We start from the raw sequence: 22157 nt of genomic DNA, 5'->3' as shown, positions 1-22157 counted from the left end.
GAGAGAGAATAGAAACAGAGAGGGAAAAGAGGAGAGAGAAAGATGAGAAATGGTTTGTTGAGCGAAGTTGTTGAGCGATACTTCGCTTGCCGCTTTGGGGCAGCAAAGCTGCTATGAAGTGGCCAGCGCCTAGTGCTTCCCTGCATGAGCCGGTCCACAGAATCACGATACACCCAATAATATTTTCGAAAACCAAGTTCAAAATATTGGGTATCGTTTAGTGAGCTAAATCAAGTTTACTTCCGCACCAATCAATGGTCAAAATGGGCTCCTACGATTGCAAGCATTTCTAACTGTCAATCCGAGCTACCCCATGGGAGATAGTGTTGAGAGGGGAAGGGGGCTCTCTTACTATTATCATACTATTTTCATGGACTATTTGTGCGATCAAGAGAGAGATCTACAAGCAAGAAAGCAAAATTAAACTCCTCCAAACACGATCTACTCCACGATAGTGTTCCCCTCTTTTCGTAAATCTTGTATTTTCAAATACTCACGTCTCTTTTGATAATTGACATACTGTATTGCGGTCACACAAACACACACACTCTCTCTCTCTCTCGCTCGCGCGCGCGCGCACGTCAAAAGCTTCGTTGGAGAGGGGGGGCTTCAGTAAATCGAGACATAGCAAGATTTTACGATTCGGTAGAAAACGACGATGGAGGAGAAGGTGGTGGAGATGACTAAGGCCGCCATCGCCAGGAGCGACTCGGCCATGCTCTGGGCTGTGGACATTGTCAGTTTCCTCCGACGACATCATCATCATCATCCCGACCCTCCATTTCCCAGCATCGCGCTGGGACATGCCTTGGTGGCTTGCGCTTTTGATTTCCCTGATCACTCCCGAGCCTTCTGGACTTACCTTAATCACGCCATGGCCTCCAACCTCGTATCTTCCTTGCACGTCCTCGCCTTGCTTACTTCCAGGTGGACGTCCTAGTACTGTTCCCTTCTGAAAGCCGTTTACGTTTTCTGAATGTTTAGGTTTGGCTTGACCTGTGGCTGTGCCTTTCCACAATTACTCCCGAAACCCTCATTGATAAGGCATAGGGGTCCAATTCTAGCATTAGCTACTTAAATTCATGTGGAAACGAGTGGGAACCCCCTTCTCTACTGTTACAAGTTAATGCTTTTCGCCAGGATGGAGCCTTTCCGTTAGACCTTTAGCATCCACTTTTTCTTGTATGGTGTAAGATCACCTTGATCACCTTTAGCCTGCACTTTAGATTCCATAAGCTGCTATTGGTAGGGAAACATGTATGAATACGTCACCATATTGACTTAGGGGTGCGAAATATTTTGAGATGAAGATCAATGTGAACTAGCTAGTCCACTTATATCTATGCGAGTCTAAAGTTGGAGGAGCTCATATGGTGACGTTGTTGCTTATGATTATCCAATCCATATGGGGCAGCCCCTCTCCCTTTGGCATTACTAACAAGCATCTGGCTATGTGGTGAAGAGTCTTAAGGATGTGACTATGTGCTGAAGAGTATAGGGTTGTGACTGACACACAAACATGTAGCCATAGTCTTATGACACTCGAGCACACATTGGAGGCTGACACACATAAATGCAATCACACTAACCAATCACAATCACACAATCTACTCATCCCCAGCTATGTTAGCGATTAGTCATCCCTTGGACTAGCATTTCTTAGGTTTACTATTGGTGTAGTTAGTTCTCTTGGAGGTCATTATTCATTACTCCTGTGAGTCAATTTGGCATTTTCAGCATACACATTGTAAGGCAGTTTGTCAAGTAGGTGATGATGCCATGTGGCAGTTGGAGGATTGATCATTAATTATTTTATTCATTTATGTTGTAGTTGGCAGCTTTTTGATCAGGTTAGCTAGTTTTTGCTGGCTGACTGTATTATTTTATTGCATTCTTTTCTTCTATTTAGGCCCAATTAGCAGCTTGCCCCATGCACTTGTTTTCCTAGGTGCTAGTGGGAGAGATATGGCTTGAGGAGATACATCTGCAGCCCTTTGTATATCTGCCCTTTTCATTTCAACATTCATTGACTGCAGATTTTTGCGTTCTTTTGTCTCTTTTCTCTTTCCCTTTCTCTTATGCTCATTTTCTTTCTTCCACATTCATTGCACTCTATCATGGTATCAGAGTGGCGTAGAAGGGCTAATTGATTGTGGGCAGACCTGATTGGAGGATTCTTTGCGACAAAAGTTTGAGTTTTCAGCCTTTGGAGGCTGCCAGTTTAGTGTGCATTTCTATGCATTTCCTAGCACATTTCTTGTGCATTTCCTCTTTGTGTTAGTTGGATTCCACCCCTTGATAGTGCCTACTTGCTCCATGGCTGCCCGGGATATTTGTCATTATTTTTCCATTTTTTATGTGCAGTCCAACTGCATGTATTGCAGTCATGTCACCTATTTTAGTAGGTTGGTTAGATTTAGAGGCCTTTTTAGCAGTTGGCCAGTTTTAGAGGTGTTTGGCTATATATAGCCACAGCCCACACTTGGTTGATCACTTCTTCTTGCAGATTTCAACACACTTTGGTTCCCAGATACTCTCCGATGTGGTGCTGCCATCATCTCAGCTTGATTTGGTGCCCTCATTGATGCCTTGGGTTGTGTGTAGGGATTGATCGGTCCACATCATTGTATTCAGCATTTATCTTCTGCCAATGCAGTATTTCTTCCTTCCATCTTTTGCTTTCTCTCTTTGTGTTCACGTTCCTTCTTCCTTTGCGCACTCTCACAGAATTCTAGTTGTTGTTCCAAGTGCTAAGTCTTCAATTTCTTGGCATGGAACCCAAGATGGTTGCTAAACCCTAGTAGAATAGTAATTGCATGGGATCCTCCTTAAAATCAAATATAGAACACTATTTGTGCATCCTCCTTGCATTGGAGTCTCCACCAACATTACCTCCTAGTGAGATATTGTGTGACCATTAAAAAGTGCACTATATGGTGATGTATGCTCTCATGTCTCTTTCTCTTGCTTAGTCATATCTCCATCTTATTATGGCATTTCTCGAGGTGTTCGGTGGGAAGTAGCAAACAACAATGTACACGACCCCGATTTTTGTAACTTGGAACCTCACACACATACAACGGGCCTTTGGGTCCTTGCTCACAATGCTGATTCTCTGCTGAAGGTCACGTTCTGATAGAATGGCCACCCCATAGGTTCTCTAGCCTACTTGTGTTTTGCGTGCCTCCTCGAAATGCCGACTTTACTGGAATTCCACTATTTGTGTAGCCCTATCTCTAGCCATTGAGGTGTCTATGCAAGGAAAATCATGTCCCTACCCCTAAGCACTTCTTCTTTGCATCACGGATCCAACCATATTCTCCATTGTTAGTTGTTTCTGTTTCTCCTAGGCCATATTACTGGTTATTAGAATATCATAATGTCATCATCTCATCATCAGTTTCAGAATGGCATTCACCAACTAGCCAAACTTAGAAGGTCAATTGTACATATGAAATTTTTTCTTAAAAAGGTTTGTGGGAAAAAGCAGTTATGTGGTAATTTGCAAAAGAGAGAGTAGACAGTCCACACAGGTGGTCTTACAGGTCAGCCTGCATACAAGTGCTCTGTCACCTAAACATATCCACACAAGCAGAATTTTAAGTCTGCATAATTTTGGACAGTGTCTTGTCATTCTTGGTTGGGGATGATAAGGCATCATGGTGTCTGATTGTCTATTGGGTGTCTTTGAGCTTATATTTCTGGTTGTTAGAATATTATATGTTCACCATATATGGCACTTACATGCTGTACATTTGGAAATTTTCTTAGTACCAGAAGTTCTATGGTCAGTGGAGTTCTGTGCCAAAAGTGACAGTACCTACAAGCAGAGTGTTTACATAGGTGGTCTGAATGTTGAGCAGCCTTTATATGGCATGTGCCCAGCCCAAGCTCAATTTTGCAGACTGCTGGTCCGCAGAGTAGAGATCAGGACATTATACACGGCTATAATGCTAATGAATCAACTGATCTGTCTGTTGTAAGCTACTTGCCTAGTGGCTTACATGAAAATTTACCTTCTATGCTTTCATGTCACAATCAGCATTTTTTTTGTTTCCGAAATTCAAATATTGATATTTTTGTGTTCAATAGTGCTAACTTTCTAATGATCTGGGTTCAAACCTGCCAATTACAGACCTCCTGATTGGTTATTCACTCAGGCCCTGTCATAGACTTCTAGTTTGTTGTATATTTTTGGTTTTGGAAGTCCCTTACAGGGCTATTTTTGTTCTTTGCCATGGGATACATTGTCCAAGGGGATTTATTAATAGAATCATTCTATTCTCTGTAAAGAAGACCTTTACAAATTGAAATCAGGCAGAAAAGCTGCTGAGAGGAGATACTTACTGCAAACTGTCACTTTTTGTCTTCAGGGTGCTACCTGAGCGGCATCTTTATCCAGAGAAGTACTCTATGTTTTTGGAGCTTACAGGCACACACATCTTCTGTCTTCGCTGTACAAAAGCCATGCCCTTTCATAATATGTAAGTCTTTCAAAATGTCTAGAAAAGTGAAGAGTCACCTCTAAAAAGTACTGGCCACAGTTGTTCACTGTTGTTGTAAATACATTCAATGTGACATGCATTTTATCTCCAGGCTCAATCCTGCATTGCATGCTTTCATATTATAGCAGAAACAAATTTTGAGCTGTAGTAAATTGCGTGTAAATAATGGTTTCTTTGTTTGGGCATGATAAGTTGAGGCTAGTATTTAAACTAATTTCTTCTGCTCCTCAAGCATCAAGAAGTGTACTTTGGCAGGGTGGATGTGGGGTGTTGCAAGGCATTTTATTGTAAGGTGTCAATGAGTGATCAGCATGACACAAAAATATGTATGAATCATGCAGAAAAGCATAACTTAAGGTATTTTGGCTATTAGAGGTACAAAATTTGTCCTTGTTTACTGTGAAGTTGATTCAAAGCCATTTGTTATATGTATGATCGACCTTATGTGACGATCGCTTGATGCTAATAAAAGGAGTATCAACTGAGACATCTCTTACGGTTATGTACTGGTGCTGGTCACCATAAGAAAAACAGTGTTGCGAACTAACCTGAACCTCCTGTCACTGTCATTGCTGTCATCTCCAGCTTGCTGCATTCTTGCCTCCACACTTTCTCAGCCCCGCTGTCATTTACCTCTCCAGTGCCACCTGCCAGCGTTCCTGCCTCCAGACTCAGCCCCACAACCTTTAACTTGTCATTCTCTCACCCATAGTCAATGCTTGTGGAACCAGCAGAATCTCTCCTGCCTTCATGCCTCCTGGTTTATGTCCATTTTTTTTTCTCGTAAATACAAAGTCACGGCAAAGAAGCAGAAGAGATTGCCAAGTTTATGTCCATCTATGCCCCTTGCAAATCCTCTCCACGTTCTTCTTCTGTTGCCGCTAGCTCCTCCCTCCTATTCTCTTCCCTGCCAGGTTGCTAATGATTCTTTCAGCTTCTGCTGCCTTTGCTTCTCTCCTTCCCATTGCCAGCCTTCTCCCAGCTAAACCACCTTCATTTCACCTATTTTCTGTCTTTATTTTGGCCATTTTGATAGGCACTGGGTAGAGAACTCTAAGATGTGCTTGGGAAATGGAATCCATATACCAAACACGAGATAGTATTGTACAAGAGTGAGTCACTAGCTACATGGGCATTGGCATCGGCTCCTCAGTCCAACAAGAAGTCCACGTGGTGAATAGGAGGAGGAACCCCACTAGAAATAGGGATGAAATAGGCCTAAAATAGCAACTGGGACTGGCATAAGATGCTAAAGACAAATCGCCACAATAATGTCTAAAATAAGGACAATGTGCCCAACCTTTGATAGGCATGCACAGATTCACACATGAGTTGACAATCTTGCTAACACCTTCTCTCAAATCATGGGGGATTTGAAAACAATGATATTAGGAGAATGACTCATTATAGTCCATACAACATAGAACCACCAGAATAAAGCACAGATACCCAAGCAATGGGTGATCAAGCCACCGCCAAGGTGCCTTGGAGAGAACTTGATGTTGATGTTGGTTGTACTAGCTCTTGAAAATAGAGATGGACCATAGCATGTTTGTGTATCTGTCATCAATGTCTCGTAGTAGTATATGTAAAAATCTTGATTCCTTTAGGTAGTCCACACACATTTTTTTCACTTGCTGATGAAGGGGTATGGGGCGATAAGAAGTGATGTTTAGTAATGCATCCAAAAACTTCTTATTGTATTGCGCCAAATTCTTGCATGCCTTTGCATTCACCTTGTTCCAAGTTGTCATGATGTCCACCTCAAATATACTTGTCAATCAGTTTGATGCAAACATTTGCTTGAATTGTATCCATGTTGATGGTGCTCTACCTTACATCAAAAGAATGGACCACAATACAATGCATTCCCCTTCAAGAAAGTTGTTGCCTTTTCGAATCTTTGAGGACCTAGTAAAGTTCCCCCTTGAATAGGTTGCGTCAAATTGTTGAATGAAAGTCAAAGCTTTTGGCCTATCTTGTGTACCATTAAAGGACTCAAACTTCATTGCTTTTCCATCCTCATCACAGTCTTTTGCTACTTCGTTGGGTGTCAAGTTGTCATATATTGGTTGTTACAAAAAGGGTACAATGACCCACTAAGTGTATGTTTTCTAGCAATGTATGGAATAGTATGTAATGTAACTAACGCATAATAGTATGCAATGTAATCTGTGCTAGAGACAATGGATTTAATGCAAAAATCCTTAATTCCTTTAGGCAGCCCACAGATATATTTTGCTACTTACTCATGAAGGGGTATGGGGTGATAAGAAGAGACAAGCAGCAATGCATCCCAAAATTTCTTATTGTATTGCCCTAGATTCTTGCATTCCTTAGCATCCAACTTGTTTTAAGTTGTCATGATGTCCATCTCAAAGGTACTTGTCAATCAATTCGATGTAAACATTTGCTTGAATTGTACCCATGTTGACAGTGCTCTAACTTGTATCAAAAGAGTGGACCACCACTACAATGCATTTCCCTTTAAGAAAGTGGTTGCCTTCGAATCTTTGAGGACTTAGTGAAGTTCCCCCCTTAATAGACTGCATCAAATTGCTAAATGAAAGTCAAAGCTTTCAGTCTATCTTGTGTACCATTGAAAGATTCAAACTTCATTTCTTTTTCACTCTCATTATATTTGTTTGTTGCCTCTTTGGATATCAAGTTATCATACATTGGCTGTTGCAAAAAGGGTGCAATGATTTGCTAAGTGACTACTTTCTGGTAATGTATGGAATAGTATGCAATATTATTAATGTATAATAATAGTATGTAATGTAATCTTTGCCCGCTACACTTTAATTGATGATGATGCCCTTTGGTTGTATGTTGGTTTTTAAGAAGAGCTTTCCTAGTGCACCAAACATTAGATCCTTAGCTTCCACGCAGGGAGCGGTAATTCTTGATTGCATTTGCATCGAACATGATGTAGACTTGTCATTTCTTTAGACTTGGCCTAACTCAAATTGTAACGAATGGGATATATGGGAAAATACCAGTTACCTTGATGGTATTTAAGGTGTAAGAGGGTCAAGTCAATTATCATTTATTAATCAAGAAACTCTCTCTTCACCTTCACATCTTCCATGGCTTCCTTCTTCTTCTTCTCTCTCTCTCTCTATCTTTCTCTCTCTTCTTCTTGTTTTTCTCTCTCCTTGTCACTCTCTCTCTCTCTTTTTCACTCTTTCTTCTCTCTCTTAGGTTCTGTTAGGTTTACTTCATTACAATCGATATTAGAGCATCGGTCTTTAATCCTTTTGCTCTCTTCCTTTCCTTTAGATTTAGTTTCTTTTGAGTCTCAGGAACCCTAGTTACTCAAGTACATAGGTTCATAGAGAGTATCCCAAGCAGGTTGCCAGCTTTCTTGAAGACCATGGCAGACTTTCTTGGAGTTTTAAATGGAGCTTTGACCTAATTTGGAGGGCAAGTAGACAAAGATGGCAGCTCTTTTTTACTCTATAGCTCAATTTTAGAGGTGTTTTACCCAAGGAGGACACTCAAGACTTGGAGGATAGCTTAACTATGACTACTTTTCCCCAAAATTGAGTTTCCCTCTTCTTCCTCACAGTTTCTTGAGGTAGCCATGGAATCTCTAGCCCAAGAACTCTCTAGATCTTCCTCCTCTCTCTCCTTGGGCTTGAATGCCATCTCCCATTGTTTTCCTGACACCTTGGGCAGCTTGTAGAGCACCCATGAGCTTCACCTCACTTAGCTGGAGTCTCCAGAGGCAGTCCTATAGTTTTCAGTTAATTTTGCATTGAGATCTCTGGTCATTCTCCTCCTGCTCCAGCACTTGGCACTGATCTCCAGCTTCATTCCTCAGCTCTTGGCACTCATCTGAGCAAGATTCAGCCCTCTTGACTAAGATCTCTAATCTTGGCACTCTCCTAAAACCTTGGAGTGGACAACATCAATGGCAGCCATGGCATCTTCCTTGCAGCTCAAGCTCTCTTGAAGAATCTTCAATTTCTTGCTTTGGGAGCCATTGGCAGCAGCTCAAGACTCTTTCCCTTGAAGATTTCAAAGGATTGAAGACCTTCTTCTATCCATGAGTTGAACTAAAGAAGAAGCATGGGTTCTTGATTTGGGCAACCTTCCATCACTTCTTCAAGCATGTTTGAGGTATGTCTCATAGTTTTTGACCTCTCTCCATTCATTTGTTGAGCTCCATTCTCTTGTTTGAGAGAGAAGGGGGAGACTTGTTGATGATCATTCTTTATGTGGATGACATGTTGCTCATTAGATCTAAAGAGGATAAAATTGCAGATTTCAAGGCTGAATTGAAACATACATTTGGTATATCACATATGGATCGCTTACATTACGATTTGGGGATTTAATTTATCCAAAATCAGCATGGCATCATCATGTCATGGTAACAATATGTGGACAAGCTCTTATATAGGTTTAACATGCAGGATTGCAAACCTATGTGTACACCCATGCGACCAAGCTTAAACCATCTATGCATGATGGTAAAGAGATATCAAATGTTGCAATTTACAGCCAAGCAGTTGGGTGTCTTATTTATCTCTGCAACACACGCCTTGACATTCAATATGCAATATCTTAGGTGAGTAGGTATATGTGCACCCCATGAACCATACATTGGCAAGCTCTTAAGTGGGTCTTTAGATATTTACAAGGTACTCAATCACATTAATTATTATTTCTTGGGGGGAAACTTGCATTTATAGGCTTACAGTGGTTCGGATTGGGTTGGTGATGTAGGCACTAGGCACTCTAATAGTGGACACTATTTCTTTCCGGGTCATGCATGCATCTCATGGCTAAGTAAGAAATAGCCTACAGTGGCTATCTTGTCTTGTGAGGTTCAGTACAAGGCAGCCTTTACAGCAACAATGGAATGTGTATGACTGTGTAGATTGTTGGCTGATTTACACTTACCATTGGAGGGTCCTACGCCCATTCTTTTTGAAAGTTAGAGTGCTATTGCAGTAGCATGAAATTGTGTGTTTTATGCTTGCACGAAACACATTGAGGTGCATTACCATCTCAGAGAGAGATGCTATGGAGGAGAGATCAGCTTGATGTATGTACCCACACAAGAAAATTTTGTAGAGATTTTCACCAAGGCAAGACCACGTGAGAAGTTTAAGGATTTTCGAAAGTTCTTAAACTTATTACCCTTTGGTGATTGATCATCCTTGTACTTCATCACATTGACAGTGCAAGGGGTATTAGGATTTGTCAATTCTAGGCAATGCCCATGTAATTCTTGTGGTGTGGATATTTTTTAAAGTGTCAATTTAGAGTGTGTGTATCTAGTGTCTTGACATTAAAGTAGTAACACTAGGGACTAGAGTTAGTTAGCCTAACTCTAGTTAGTCAGTGGGGGGGTTGGTTAGGTCAACCCTTGACCTAACTTAGGTGTACCTTCACTCTATCTTTTGAGTTCAGCTAGTATACTCTACTCTCTTGCTTCAGCTCACTCATTGTCACTGTCTTGTTTCTCTCTCCATAGGTGGTGTGTTTTCTCACGAGGATGATATTGTGGATAAAGAAGAAGACCTCAAACCTGTTGAAGAGTAAGATGAGTGGCACATGGTGGAGAATGTGCAGGTTTAGAGGGGGGTGGATGTCACGTGGTTTTGGGTCTATAGATGAAACTTACATGATCTTTGTTAGTGTCAAGATTTATTCTGTGTACTTGCGGGATTTGACTGTCATTGTTTATGTTGAAACTTACTTTGTCTAAAATCAATTGTAATGATGTCTAAAGTAAGTTTCACACCACGAGTGTATACTAAGTGTTAGGACCTTTTGTGGGCAGCTCAATAGCTTGTTAAGTGATCCTAAGGACAAAGTTTAGTGGAGATTATAAGTGTAAGTGCTCCAAATCAGCCTACATACTTTTTGGTGTGATTTTCGGCATGAATATGGTGCCTTATTGCAGGGAGAAATTAGCAAAGAGACTCATCCTTTTTGTTTGGAGAAAACACAAGTAAGGGAATACTTTTGGCGTGATTTTCAGCTTGAATAAGGTGCCTTATTGTAGGGAGAAATCAGAAAAGAGACTCATGCTTTTTGTTTGGACAAAACACAAGGGGGAAAACAGGGTGAAAATTTTTGTGGATAGTGGTGCATCCCATCACATGCTATGCATGTGCGATTGGCTCTAGGATCTTCAAAATCTCGAGGACTTGGTCACCATAGGTGACATCGTGTTCATGCCTATTTGTGTTGTGGGCACCATGTTAATTCTTCCTTTTTGTCCTCATTTGAGCTCTATATTTAATTTGGGCTTTCATCTCTTCTCCATTTATGGCCTTGACTTAGTACCTGGGTTATCTTCATTAAGTAGGCGGTGAGAATACCATTGGGGCCATCCTTTGGATAGGTTATTAGGAGCATTAGGGTTTATTAGATCCATTTGCTTGTCTCTTGTCCTTTTGAGTAGGGTCCTTGGTATCTCTCCATTGCGCTATCTATTTCCCTTAGGTCATTGTCCATTCCCTCCAACCTTCAAGCCATAGAAGTGAGGATTTGGATCAGTCAGAGCTCATAGGATGCTCTTGAAAAATGATTAGAGTTGTGGCTTATTGCGATAGGACTTCGTACTTCCTTAGACTTGTATGATAGATGGGTGAAGACACTGGGCATAAAGGTGGAGGCTAATACAGAGACTTCCATGAGACCTTGGGGAGTGGGTATGGAGAAATATATTTGTAGAGGTATCGTAGCATGTGGCCTCCTTTGGGTATACCACTAGGTTGGGGAGGAGGATACAGATGAGTGGGATTAGAGTGATGTAAGTTGTAGCTCAACATTGGACCACACAGGATATATCACAGCCTTTCCTTGCAAAATTAGAGTGGTGCTAATTGTAGCTGAGCATTGGACTACCTAGGGTATATAATAGTCTTTCCTTGTAGACTTTTGGAGGAGATTGGAGGGCAGCTTTGGACCACGAAAGATTTCACTCTTTCTGTGGTTACTAGCACATAAGAGTTTAGCATTTGGTACATGAAATAATTATGGTGGAGACCTTGTCCCTTCCACTAAATTTGGATAGTAGGAGGAGATATAGAGGCCTTGTATGTGGAATTGCTGACATGCTTATTAGGAGGTTTGGAGGAGAGCCCATAGGATGGTGTTTTGTGGCAGCGCAGACTGTATGATTGCTATGTGGGGAATGGTTGCTCCCTCAATTGGTGTTGTAATATCTGCACTACATCAATCTTGATTGCACCACTAATGTGCAAATCCATAAGAAATTTATGAAGACCCTTGGCCTAGGAACATGCTACATCCACACTACATGGCACAGTAGAAGAAGTAGATGTATAGACTCATCCTTCTTGAACATAGTAGAGTACATCTTGGTTTTTCAAACCAAACCTTTTTCTACATGCCAACAATCACTACATCCTATATATCTTCAAGTTCGAATTCCATGTTTAATCAATCTACGGATCTCATACTGAGGCCACAACTTGTGGATATGAGGATGTAGAGGGATGTCATGTCTATCTTGTTTTGGGGCAGCTTGTAGCAAGATTATTTTATGAGATTTCTCACAAAGCGTGTGGACTTTGGGGCATTGTCACAGACAGGAGCTCATAGCTAGTACTATTGCTTAGTACATATGGGCAACCTGATGTAGTTAGGCTATTGACTTTTTGGATATATCTATTGTAATAAGGACTCTCTCTAGGAGGTGGATAGAGATTGCATGTACTCTTCTTGGAAGATAGGAGAGAATATAGAGTAGTTTGGAGGCTATGAGGAGGAGGAGAGAGGCTTTTCTTAGGACGTGGGATTTTGAAACTTTCTTTCTTTTCCAGACACTCATGGTTTGGTATTGTAGACCTCTTGATTGGCTATTCATTCAAGCTTTGTAATAGACTTTTCCCTTGTTATATATTTTTTGATATGGAGGTCTCTTATAGGGCTGCTTTGTATTTTGCATTTTGCCTTGGGATACTTAAAACTTTAGCTTGAGGTGTTTTAATAGAAAATTTCTATTCTCTAACCAAAAACAAACAAAAATGTTCAATCCCATCTTCCACCATCTCCATAAGTGGCTCCTTGGATCTTGTATCTCTTTCAAAGGGGGATTTTGACATCAACAATGTGGCTATGGATTCCTTGGTCCTTATTGCTTTTTTTTAAAGGGGGGGGGGGGTGGGGGGTAGGGAATGGTCCCTTGAACTTGAGGAGCTTGTTTACAGCTTTTGATTTACCTAGGGCGGGGTTCCTGCCTTTTTGCCATCCTGTAGGGCAAGATTCAATGCGTGGCAGGTCTACTGGCTCTACATGCTTGTTGCCTATTCTATTGCCTTCATCATTTTGTTAGAATTTGTCAATTTTGGACAGTGTCAATTTTGGACAGTGTGGTGTGGACACTTATTAAAGTGTCAATGTAGGGTGTGTACACCTAGTGCCTTAGGAATTTAAAGTAGTGACACTAAGCTCTAGAGTAAATAAACCCAACTCTAGTTAGTTGGTGGAAGGTTGGTTAGATCAAGGTATGACCTAAACTAGAGTTGAACTTTCTACCTTTTCTTTTAGTTCAGCAAGTACACTCTACTCTTTGGCTTCAGCTCACTCATTGCCACTATCTAATTTCTCATCCATAGTTGATTCTAATTTCTCACATTTGGCATCAGAGCAGCCCTCGCACAAGTTCTGAACAACCACCGTTGCCAGTGTTGCTCTGCTTGACGCCCTACCGCCATGAGCTTTTGCCCGTGCTCTGTGCAAGAAAGAGAACAAACATTGAAGTCTGAGCTGTTGTATAGACAGCTGTTCTTCCCATTCAGCCTCTCCAACTCGAACCACTCGCCATTGCTGCTTGCACAACCAAAGGTGTTGCTTGCCCCACTCGGAAGAGTCGCTTGCTGCGCTAAAACAACGCTGCCCTGGGTTGGTTCTGCACCCCTATTAGTGCTAAAGCACTTCGCCTAGCACCCAACTAGTTTCGTTAGCCAAAGATGCCTAGTTTGCGCTGTCTAGTGAGTAGGCTTGCCTAGCTTGCCTCTTGCTTTTCACCAACACCAACCTTGTTGCTAGCATGGTAGGACTTGTGCTAGCGCTACTGCTGCTTGCTCCTTGCCATGGCTGCATGCAGCTGGTAACTACTGCCGCCAATCGGTCTGGGTAGTGCTGCCTGCTCAGCTTTGATCGCTGAAGGTGTCAAGCTTTGCTCTCGTATCCCAAGGCATCTTGAAATTGGGGGTTTTGCTCGATTCCTCTTTGAGTGCATAGATCAACATCCCACAACCGGACATTGTGTAATTTCTACTCGATTTGTGCAAGAAATTTGGGGCTTTTTGGCCTAAAGGCTTCAGCATGCATCTTGAGGCAGAATCTAGTTGTTGGTCATTGTTGGGATGCATCTCGAGGTGACATCTCTGTAGAAATTCAAGTTGTAAGGTATAAATTTCTTCAATTTCTTTGAAATTTCAAGAAGAAATTTGGAGCTTTTGCTCGACATGTACTCTGAAGCAGAAAACTCGCGGCACAATAGCATTTAATTGTTGTTAGAGTTGGATTGAGCAGAAAATTTTGGGCAAATTTAGTAAATTTTAGTGAGAATTGGCATTAAGTTGTAATTTGTACTTTTGGGGACACGCATTCATGGTAGGTATGGTACAACAATGCATTGCTATTATTTCTTGGTTGAGTGTTGATTTGGGTGACATTGTGCACACTTTACATTTGTATGACAATCTAGTACATGTTTCTTAATCCCGTGGGGGTTTTTGGTACTCTGAGGAGTACACACTATACTTCAGCATTGAAGTATTTGGCTGCAGATTTTGTCCGTTAGTGACAACATGGCACGTCAAGGGAATAATGATTGTAGTAGCATTCTTGATGTCCTCACTCAGGAGGAAAAACTTCATGGCATGAACCACCCACTTTGGAGTTTTATGATCCACAACCTTCTTGTTGCAAAGAACTTGTGGGACTATGTTACAGGTGATTTGCAACAACTAGGATGTATTGCATATCAAAACATCTTAGTGTAATGCTCGAGGAGAGGTTGCTGGTGTTGTTGTTGTTGCCCCTTCTCCCCCTCCTACAGAGGATGAGAGGAAACATGACTCTAAAGATCACATGCACTTTCTTTGATTGCCTTGTTAGTGAAAAGGGGAATTATTCTGCACATTCGGTCTTTTAAGATCTCAAAATCAACATGGGACATACTTGAGCGTATGTTTGCAGCCCGCAATGAGGCCACGATATTCTATCTCCGTAGAGAGTTGGCCAATGTGAACATGGATGAGGATGATAGCATAATAGATCATCTTACTCACATATAGGATTTGCTTGAGCAATCGCTCAATGTTGATGTGGTCATTTTGGATGCCAAATTAGTGAACATCACAATGAGCTCTCTTTCAGAGTTGTATCTTGGTTTTCACACCTCTTTGATGTTATCTTTGAGGGGGGGATTGTAGCCCCTTATATTTGTGGAGGTGAAAGGCATTTTGTTGCAAGGGGAATAGACTTCCAAGAATGTTGCATTGTGTTCAAGTAATGTGGCTATGCTTTTAAAGTTTAAAGGCAAAGGTAAAGTTGGGAAAAATGTAAAAAATCAGCAAAAGGGTGATGCTGAAAAGCCACTAAATAAGGTTGTCCAAGACTGAGAGAGGTCTAAAAAGGAGGGAAAATGTCATTATTGCAAAAAACCTGGTCACTATATGAATAAATGCAAAAAGAGATTGACCAAAGAGAAGAAGAAAGACTCCGGTTGGCTATCCAAGAGACATAAGCCAACAAATCTACAAATGATGATACTTCAACCAACTTTGTGGAGGAGGATTATGTATTCATCACATGCAGCTATGATTCTTCTATGACTAATTTAGGGTTGAATGCTACTGAAACGTAGCAAACATGGTATTTTGACAGTGGTGCATTAAAGCATATCATTTCTTGGAAGTGTTTGTTTCTCTCTTTGCATTCAGCCCCTATTGGGAAGCGTATTACATGTGCGAATAGTAGTAGTTATGATGTATGTGGCATTGGGAGAGTCACTATTACTGCTGCAGATGATTTTGATTTCATGCTTCTGGATGTCTTGTTTGTGCTTGGCATTAAAGAGAACTTGTTGTCTAGGTTTGCTTTTAATAAGCATGGCTTTCAGGTCATTTTTGAGGATGACAAATGCATTGTCGGAGAGAGGGATTATGCACTTAGGCTGTCCATCACTCTAATAAGGGTCTATTCTTGTTGGGTACATATGATAGACAGTCTCATGATGCTGTGGCAGTTACTACTCTTTCGCCCACAATGCAAAATGTGGAGCTATGGCATGCTTGCTATGGACATATGAGTTTTAGGAGTTTGATGACCCTCGAGAAGTGTCATATGGTAGATGCATTGCCTGCAGTGGAGACTCCACCTTCTCATGCATGCAAGGGATGTATTTTGGGCAAAAGGATGGTGCAGTGCGTGTTGTCCAAAAAATGAAGCTTATTCACTTTAATGTTTGTGGTCCCATGCGCACGTGTGCACTTGGAGGTCATCTTTACTATGTTATGTTTATTGATGACTACTTTCATTATACATGGGTGTATGGGCTGAAGGCGAAATTGGATTTATTCATGCATTTTAAACATCTTGTTGCAAAGCTTGAGGTTGAAACTAGCTTAAAAGTGGAGACACTTTGCACGGATAGAAGAGGGGGGGGGGTACATGTCTCGTGATTTTGAGACATATTTACTTGATCATGGCATTATGCATCAAGCCATTGTTAGAATGACCCCTTAGCAAAATGGAGTTGTTGAAAGAAAGAATCAGACTCTTATGGAGATGACTTGTTGTATGTTGAAAAGCAAGGGTTGCCTCATAAATTTTGGCTAGAAGGCCTTCAGTGTGCAAATTATGTGTTGAATCGTGCACTGGCTAAGGCATTGAAGACGATCACACTGTTCGAAGCTTAGCATGGCAAGAAACCCAATTAGGAAAAAGTTAGTATGCAGGAAGTTCAAGAGTTTTCAGAGTAAATTTCAAGGATTTTTGAATCCCAAGGACAAGTAATATGGTTGAGATACTTGTCTATGATTTGATGTATGTATATTTATCTGTATTTACTTTGGTTGAGATATTTATCTATTATTTGATGTTTATATATTTATCTGTATTTACTTTCTGATGCAAATAAAAAAGTTTTTCAAAAACCAACATAGTTTCTGACACCATTACTGCTGCAGGATTGTTGAGGCTACTGAGGAAGCGCTTCAGCTATCGGCATTCTTCAAATCAAAAAGACTGGACTTTGGGACTGCAGTTGTGCAGTTCATTTTCATTTTAATACTTAGATTAGTTCAGGCTTTTTCTGAGGATTTGAGCCTGCCTACTGCTACTGATAACAGAATGGATGAGGCAAGAGAGAATTTTGGAATGCCAAGGGAAGATTTTCCAAGGAGCAATAGTATAACAGCTATCAATCTTGTCACAAGGATTATGCAAAACAAGAAGACTAGAGCACTACTTCGTCTTGCACGTAGGAACTTGTAATATTCAATGTTTTCTGTCAATTTTGTTATACTTTTGTGTGTTTCTACTCTCTAATATGTATTGGACAATGCACATTTTCAAATTTGCTATCTATCTGACAGTTTCTGTTTCGTATTGGTCAACATACAGTTTCTATTCTGCCATATATCTAACAGGAACCAAGTTGGAGCTCTTGCTTGTTTTTGCTTGTGCAGCTCTGTAGCTCTAGTCAACCCAGTTCAGCTGTTATTTAATCCACTGGGAAGCTGCTCCCCTGTTTTCACCACTTGCTGCCTTGTTAGACCTTCTGTTTTCCTCTGATTCAGGCCTCTCTTACCTCTTCCTCATTGGCCTACCTCCTCTCAGTCATTCTCCATTTCACCTGCAGCTGCCTGCTCTTTTCCACCACCTCTGTTTGCACTCAGCCCCTATCCTGCCTGCTGGCAGCCAAATGTTAGTCTTTCCTCCCTCTGAAATTAACCTCCCTGCACTTCTTCTCTTCTTCCCCACCTCCCTTCTCTCCCCCCAGCAGCCTTCCACATGAGCCCCTCTGCCAGGTTATTCTCTCCCTTCTCCCTCCCTATTTGTCTCCACTTAGCCTCTTCAGCCTGTTTCCTCTCTTTCTTTCTTTCTTTCTCAAGATTTCTCCTCCTCTTCCTCAAATTCCTGTCTTGTCTGCCTTCTTTGCCTTTCCTTTTCCTTCAGCATGGCAATAGGAGCATTTCCAGAAACTCTTGGAACAGACTCGCCTGTTGAACGTGCCCAGCCCTTCATTGCAATGCAGAGACTGTGTTACAGCCCTCACACATCTTTGGGCGGATCTGTTCCAACAAGTTGGCTTCTCCTTCAGGAAAGAGTTATAGATGAGAGAACCTACTTGTTAACAGCTCAATCGATTTTTGTATGCCATGGATTAAAAAAAACAATGGATACAGTGCAGGGACTATTCCTGCTTAGTGAATGACATTGCACGATATCTGAGATTGGGAATGTGATGTGTCTATGGTAATGCAAGTTTGAGAGAATGTGTGTCTTCCCCCCACCCCCTCGACTTGCGACGCCCCCTCTGTATCCTTCAATGAGACTCGTTTTTCCCAGACACTCCCTTCAATCACTGCCCTCAGCTGGGGGTGGTGGGGGGTTATGCTTCATAGTGTGAAATGCTAAGGCCTTCTTGCAAGGGCTTGTCCAAACTTGAAGCCAAGAGCAAGAAGTGCCTTTATTGGATCCATGAGAAATATCAAGCTTCAAGCCAAAAGTACACATGAGAATACAAGCCTTACAAATTGTGGGACTATGAGACAGATCATTGTATCTGGCAATATGGTGTTAGTGGGAACTGTGAGAGTGTGCAACGGAAGAAGGAACTTGAACATAGAGGAAGAGAGAGAGACAATCTGCAAGAGAAGAAGAAAAGAAACCTGCACTGAACAAGGAACAAATGCTGAATACAGGACTGATCAGTTTGCACGCAGCCCACGGCGTGAGTGAGGGCATCCGATCAGGCTGATGATGACGGCAGCATCGAAGATGGAGGAAGATGGCGTAGTTAGAGTGTGCACTTGCCGGAGAAGAAGAAAACTGAATGAGATAACAGATTGCCAAGTAGGAAATGGCTATAAATAGCCAGATATCCCAAAAATAGGTCGATCTGAAATTTGGGGCCAAGATATGGCCGACCAGCATTCAATGTTGGTAAAAATACTAGAAATGCCCATAAAAATCCGGGAAAGGGTGGCAAGAATGCAGAAATTGCTCAGCAAATGCACATAAAATCCCGACTAGAGGAAAAAATGCATTGAAATGCAATAAGCTAAGTGCTCTAGAATGAGCTACCTCCTCCATTAAAACAAGCGATAGATATGTCAGAGCTCCTAAAGTCCTTGTTTGACTCATATTGAGCCTTTTATGGGCAAGAGATGACAAGGTATGGCAAACATGGCTGCTAATATCCCCTCTTAGATCTTGGATGTGGCGGAAAGCCAAGGGAGAAATGGATCCTAGGGTGGCAAGAGGAATGCCAATATTGATGAAGTTTGTCGATGAAGATTGCCAATGAAGAAACTCCTCACGATCCTGGGGAGCCCCATTGAAACACTAGAGACTAGGGAATCCACAATTGCATCACCGAGATTGTCCCCCTCTGAAAGGGATGGGGGGTACGAGGGAACCACCCGAGAGGGTGGGGGATGGGAAGGAACGTGTGGAAAAGATGGTGCACATGGGAATGGGTGTGGCAATAGACAATTGCCTCGGAGGACCCTACATAAGAGAAGGGAAATGGAGTCTATAAAGTCCGCTCTCCTGCCAACTTGTCGCGATAACAACCCTTGTAGTAGAATCCTCAATACAAACGCCTTGCTCTGTGAAGACAACTTGGGCACCAAGCCTAATAAATAAGGCCATAAACTGAGAGGAGTGGAAAGCCCAAGTTCGGAATAAAGGGCCTATGAGAGGGAGCTCGATGCGTAGTCGGAAAATAAAGGCAAAGTGCCAACACTACAAATAGGCACCGAAACAATGTCATCAACAATGATAGAACCCTTAGAAGGGCATAGATCATGCAATAAGTCACCTCGTGGAGTCATATGACTAGAAGCTCCACTATCAACCAACCAAGGCCTCTCAAAAGATGAGGCAACCACCAAAGAAGGCTCCTCCAAGTCAACAATATGAATGAACTCTGACTCATGGGTAATTGTTGGAGTAGAGGTAGAAGGCTCGGACGTTTTAGCTCCATCCTTTGCTCTCGGATGAAGGTGAGGATACTTTTTCCAATATTTCTCCTTTGGATGTTTTCCCTTCCCATAGTATGGGAATTTAGGCTTCTCCAAGTTGGAGTTAGAACTTCAACTCTCTTATCTTTTAGCCTTTGACTTTCCTTTCTTTTTCATCCCCCTTCCCGAACTTGCAACAAAAGCTTTGGTGGAGGTGGATCCACTGACTATCTCTTTGGCACACTCTTCACGCTCCAAAACAAGTGGGGCAAGCTCCTCCCATAGAAGCTTCTCACGGGTCCTCGATGTAAAAAGTCTAGTGTAGAAAACATCAAATCGAGGAGATAGAAGTGAAGACAAAATAATCATAGCCATATCCTCTGAAGAGATCATCTTGCCAAGGGGCGTAAGCTCATCCCGCATGTCCTCCAATTTGTTGATATGATCCTTCATGGAAGGAGAATCCTCAGCAACGAGCTTCTGTAACTTCTTCTCGAGAGTAATCCGGTGGGAAAATGTCTCTAATGATACAAAGAAGCAAGCTTTATCCACACTTCTGTTGCTTTGGGCAACTTACGCACATGTACTAGGACAGAATCCTGTAAGCTCATAAAGAGGAAAGATTGGGCTCTAGAGTAATCCGGTGGGCAAATGTCTCTAATGGTACAAAGAATCAAGCTTTGTCCACACTTCCGCTGCTTTGGGCAATTTGCGCACATGTACTAGGACAAAATCTTGTAAGCTCATAAAGAGGAAAGATTGGGCTCTAGAGTTGAGGTGATCCTTTAAGGCCACACGATCCATTGGTGATCCAGCGGTGGGATTCTCCACTAGACGGGGAATAGGGTGGGTAACAAACTGTCAAAGATTGAAGGTATCAAGGATACGCTCCACCTCACATGAGCAAAGTGAGTAGTTGGAACCATCAAGCCGGTCTTCTTGGGGCAAAGAAGGGAGGACAGGCACCTGTATCGAGGGTGCCATGAATGGCATATGAAGGCCAACAAAACAGGCCTTTTGTGAAACATGGAGAGAATGGGGAGGAGAGGGATCCCGTTCAAAGGGGCTAGGTTATCTCCGGTCATCGCGTGAACTAGCATGAAAATCTTTGTCTCTCTCAAAGGAAGGAATAGAGACCTCATCCTCTGAATCAACAAAGAACTGGTGATAAGACATCTTCGATATCTTGCAAGACACCCACAAGAAATCTACATTTTGGTGGTATACAACCCCAAAGTAGGAGGAAACAGCTACAAGATCACAAGGAAGCTGATGTAGAGGGTTCATCGGGGGGACATAGCACAAGGACTACGTGCGTTTGTTGAGGAGAGCTGTCCCCAGATGAATGAACAATGTGTTTGCAATAGAAGACTGTCACTTGATTGAGGAAGTGTGTCGACTCCAACAGGAGAGGAAGTGAGCAGGCACAAGAAAAGTGGACATCTCCAAGCTGAAAGCTAAGTTTCTAGCAAAACCCTGATGTGGCAAGGCCGCTTGGTAGTTTGGGGTGGTCTCCTCAGCAAGAAGTCAGTTTTGTGTCTCCCTTAGACAATGATACCATGCTTTGATACCATGTGAGAGTGTGCAACGGAAGAAGGAACTCGAACACAGAGGAAGAGAGAGACAATCTGCAATAGAAGAAGAAAAGGAACATGCATTGAACAAGGAACAAATGCTGAATATAGAAGGACTGATCAGTCCTTTCCTACACTGCCTACACCAATCATTAAAGTTCATGACAAGGAGAATATAAAAATCTCTATAACCGGTAGAAAAAAGATATATAGAGAAATGCTATCACCTTGGCTCCTTGCTTCATGGAGGATGTCAATTATAAGGGTACTAGAACAACGAATTAGGTGGTCTGTCATGCTACACCATATAGAGAATTCCAAAGTGATAGAAGATGCCAGTCTCTGAGGTATGTAGCAAGGTCTCTCACTTCTTGCTTGTGTGATCAGAATCGTCTTGCAATTCTTCCATATGTTCTCAAAGCATGAAGGATCTTTGACTGTATATGTGTGAGAGTCTCTGAAGTTGAAATATCTTGCTACTGTATGGCCTTGCTGCATTTCACTTCCTAGATGAACCAAGTTATAATATTGCTGATAGTCCACTTTGTTTGTTGAGAGAAATTTGGGGCAAGGATGGTGCTCTGCTTTTCTGTACTGATGTTTGATAGACGATACTCTTTTGAAAATCCCGTTTGTTAGTGATCCAGGCTATTACTCACTAAGTCATGTCATGTCATTGTGAGTGCCATGAAATAGCAATCTATTATCAAATAGCTCTCCTCCATATCTCTTTAGCCTTGGGATAGTTCCAAATACAATGCCTTTGGGTCTTCTCTCCTTTTTCTTTTCCATAAGAGTACAAGGAATTTTGTAAGGGGTATCTAAGTACATCACAAAGATGGAAGGAAACTTGATGGTTGGGGAAGGGTGTCGAGAGACTGTGT

The 22157-nt window shown here is 41.9% G+C and overlaps 1 protein-coding gene across 2 annotated transcripts in view; it reads left to right on the top strand.

Moving 5' to 3' along the window:
* The first annotated feature begins 515 nt into the window (after positions 1 to 515).
* LOC148010027 (mediator of RNA polymerase II transcription subunit 33A-like) overlaps positions 516 to 22157 on the top strand; it is a 72528-nt gene continuing 50886 nt past the window's right edge. The window contains exons 1-3 of one of the 2 annotated variants that reach the window (XM_087672691.1): positions 516 to 927; positions 4374 to 4484; positions 16697 to 16999. In XM_087672691.1, the coding sequence (XP_087528817.1) occupies positions 659 to 927; positions 4374 to 4484; positions 16697 to 16999 (683 nt within the window). In that variant the 5' untranslated portion in view covers positions 516 to 658. Of the gene's footprint in view, positions 928 to 4373; positions 4485 to 16696; positions 17000 to 22157 lie in introns of those variants that run through there. The other variant, XM_087672692.1, reaches the window with a different exon arrangement.

The sequence above is a fragment of the Lygodium microphyllum genome, chromosome 30 (genome assembly GCF_053477565.2).
Source record: "Lygodium microphyllum isolate KBCC chromosome 30, Lygodium_microphyllum_v1.1.10, whole genome shotgun sequence".
Lineage (NCBI taxonomy): Eukaryota > Viridiplantae > Streptophyta > Polypodiopsida > Schizaeales > Lygodiaceae > Lygodium > Lygodium microphyllum.
Note: the sequence above shows the minus strand (reverse complement) of the source record. Positions and strands in the feature narration are given on the sequence as shown.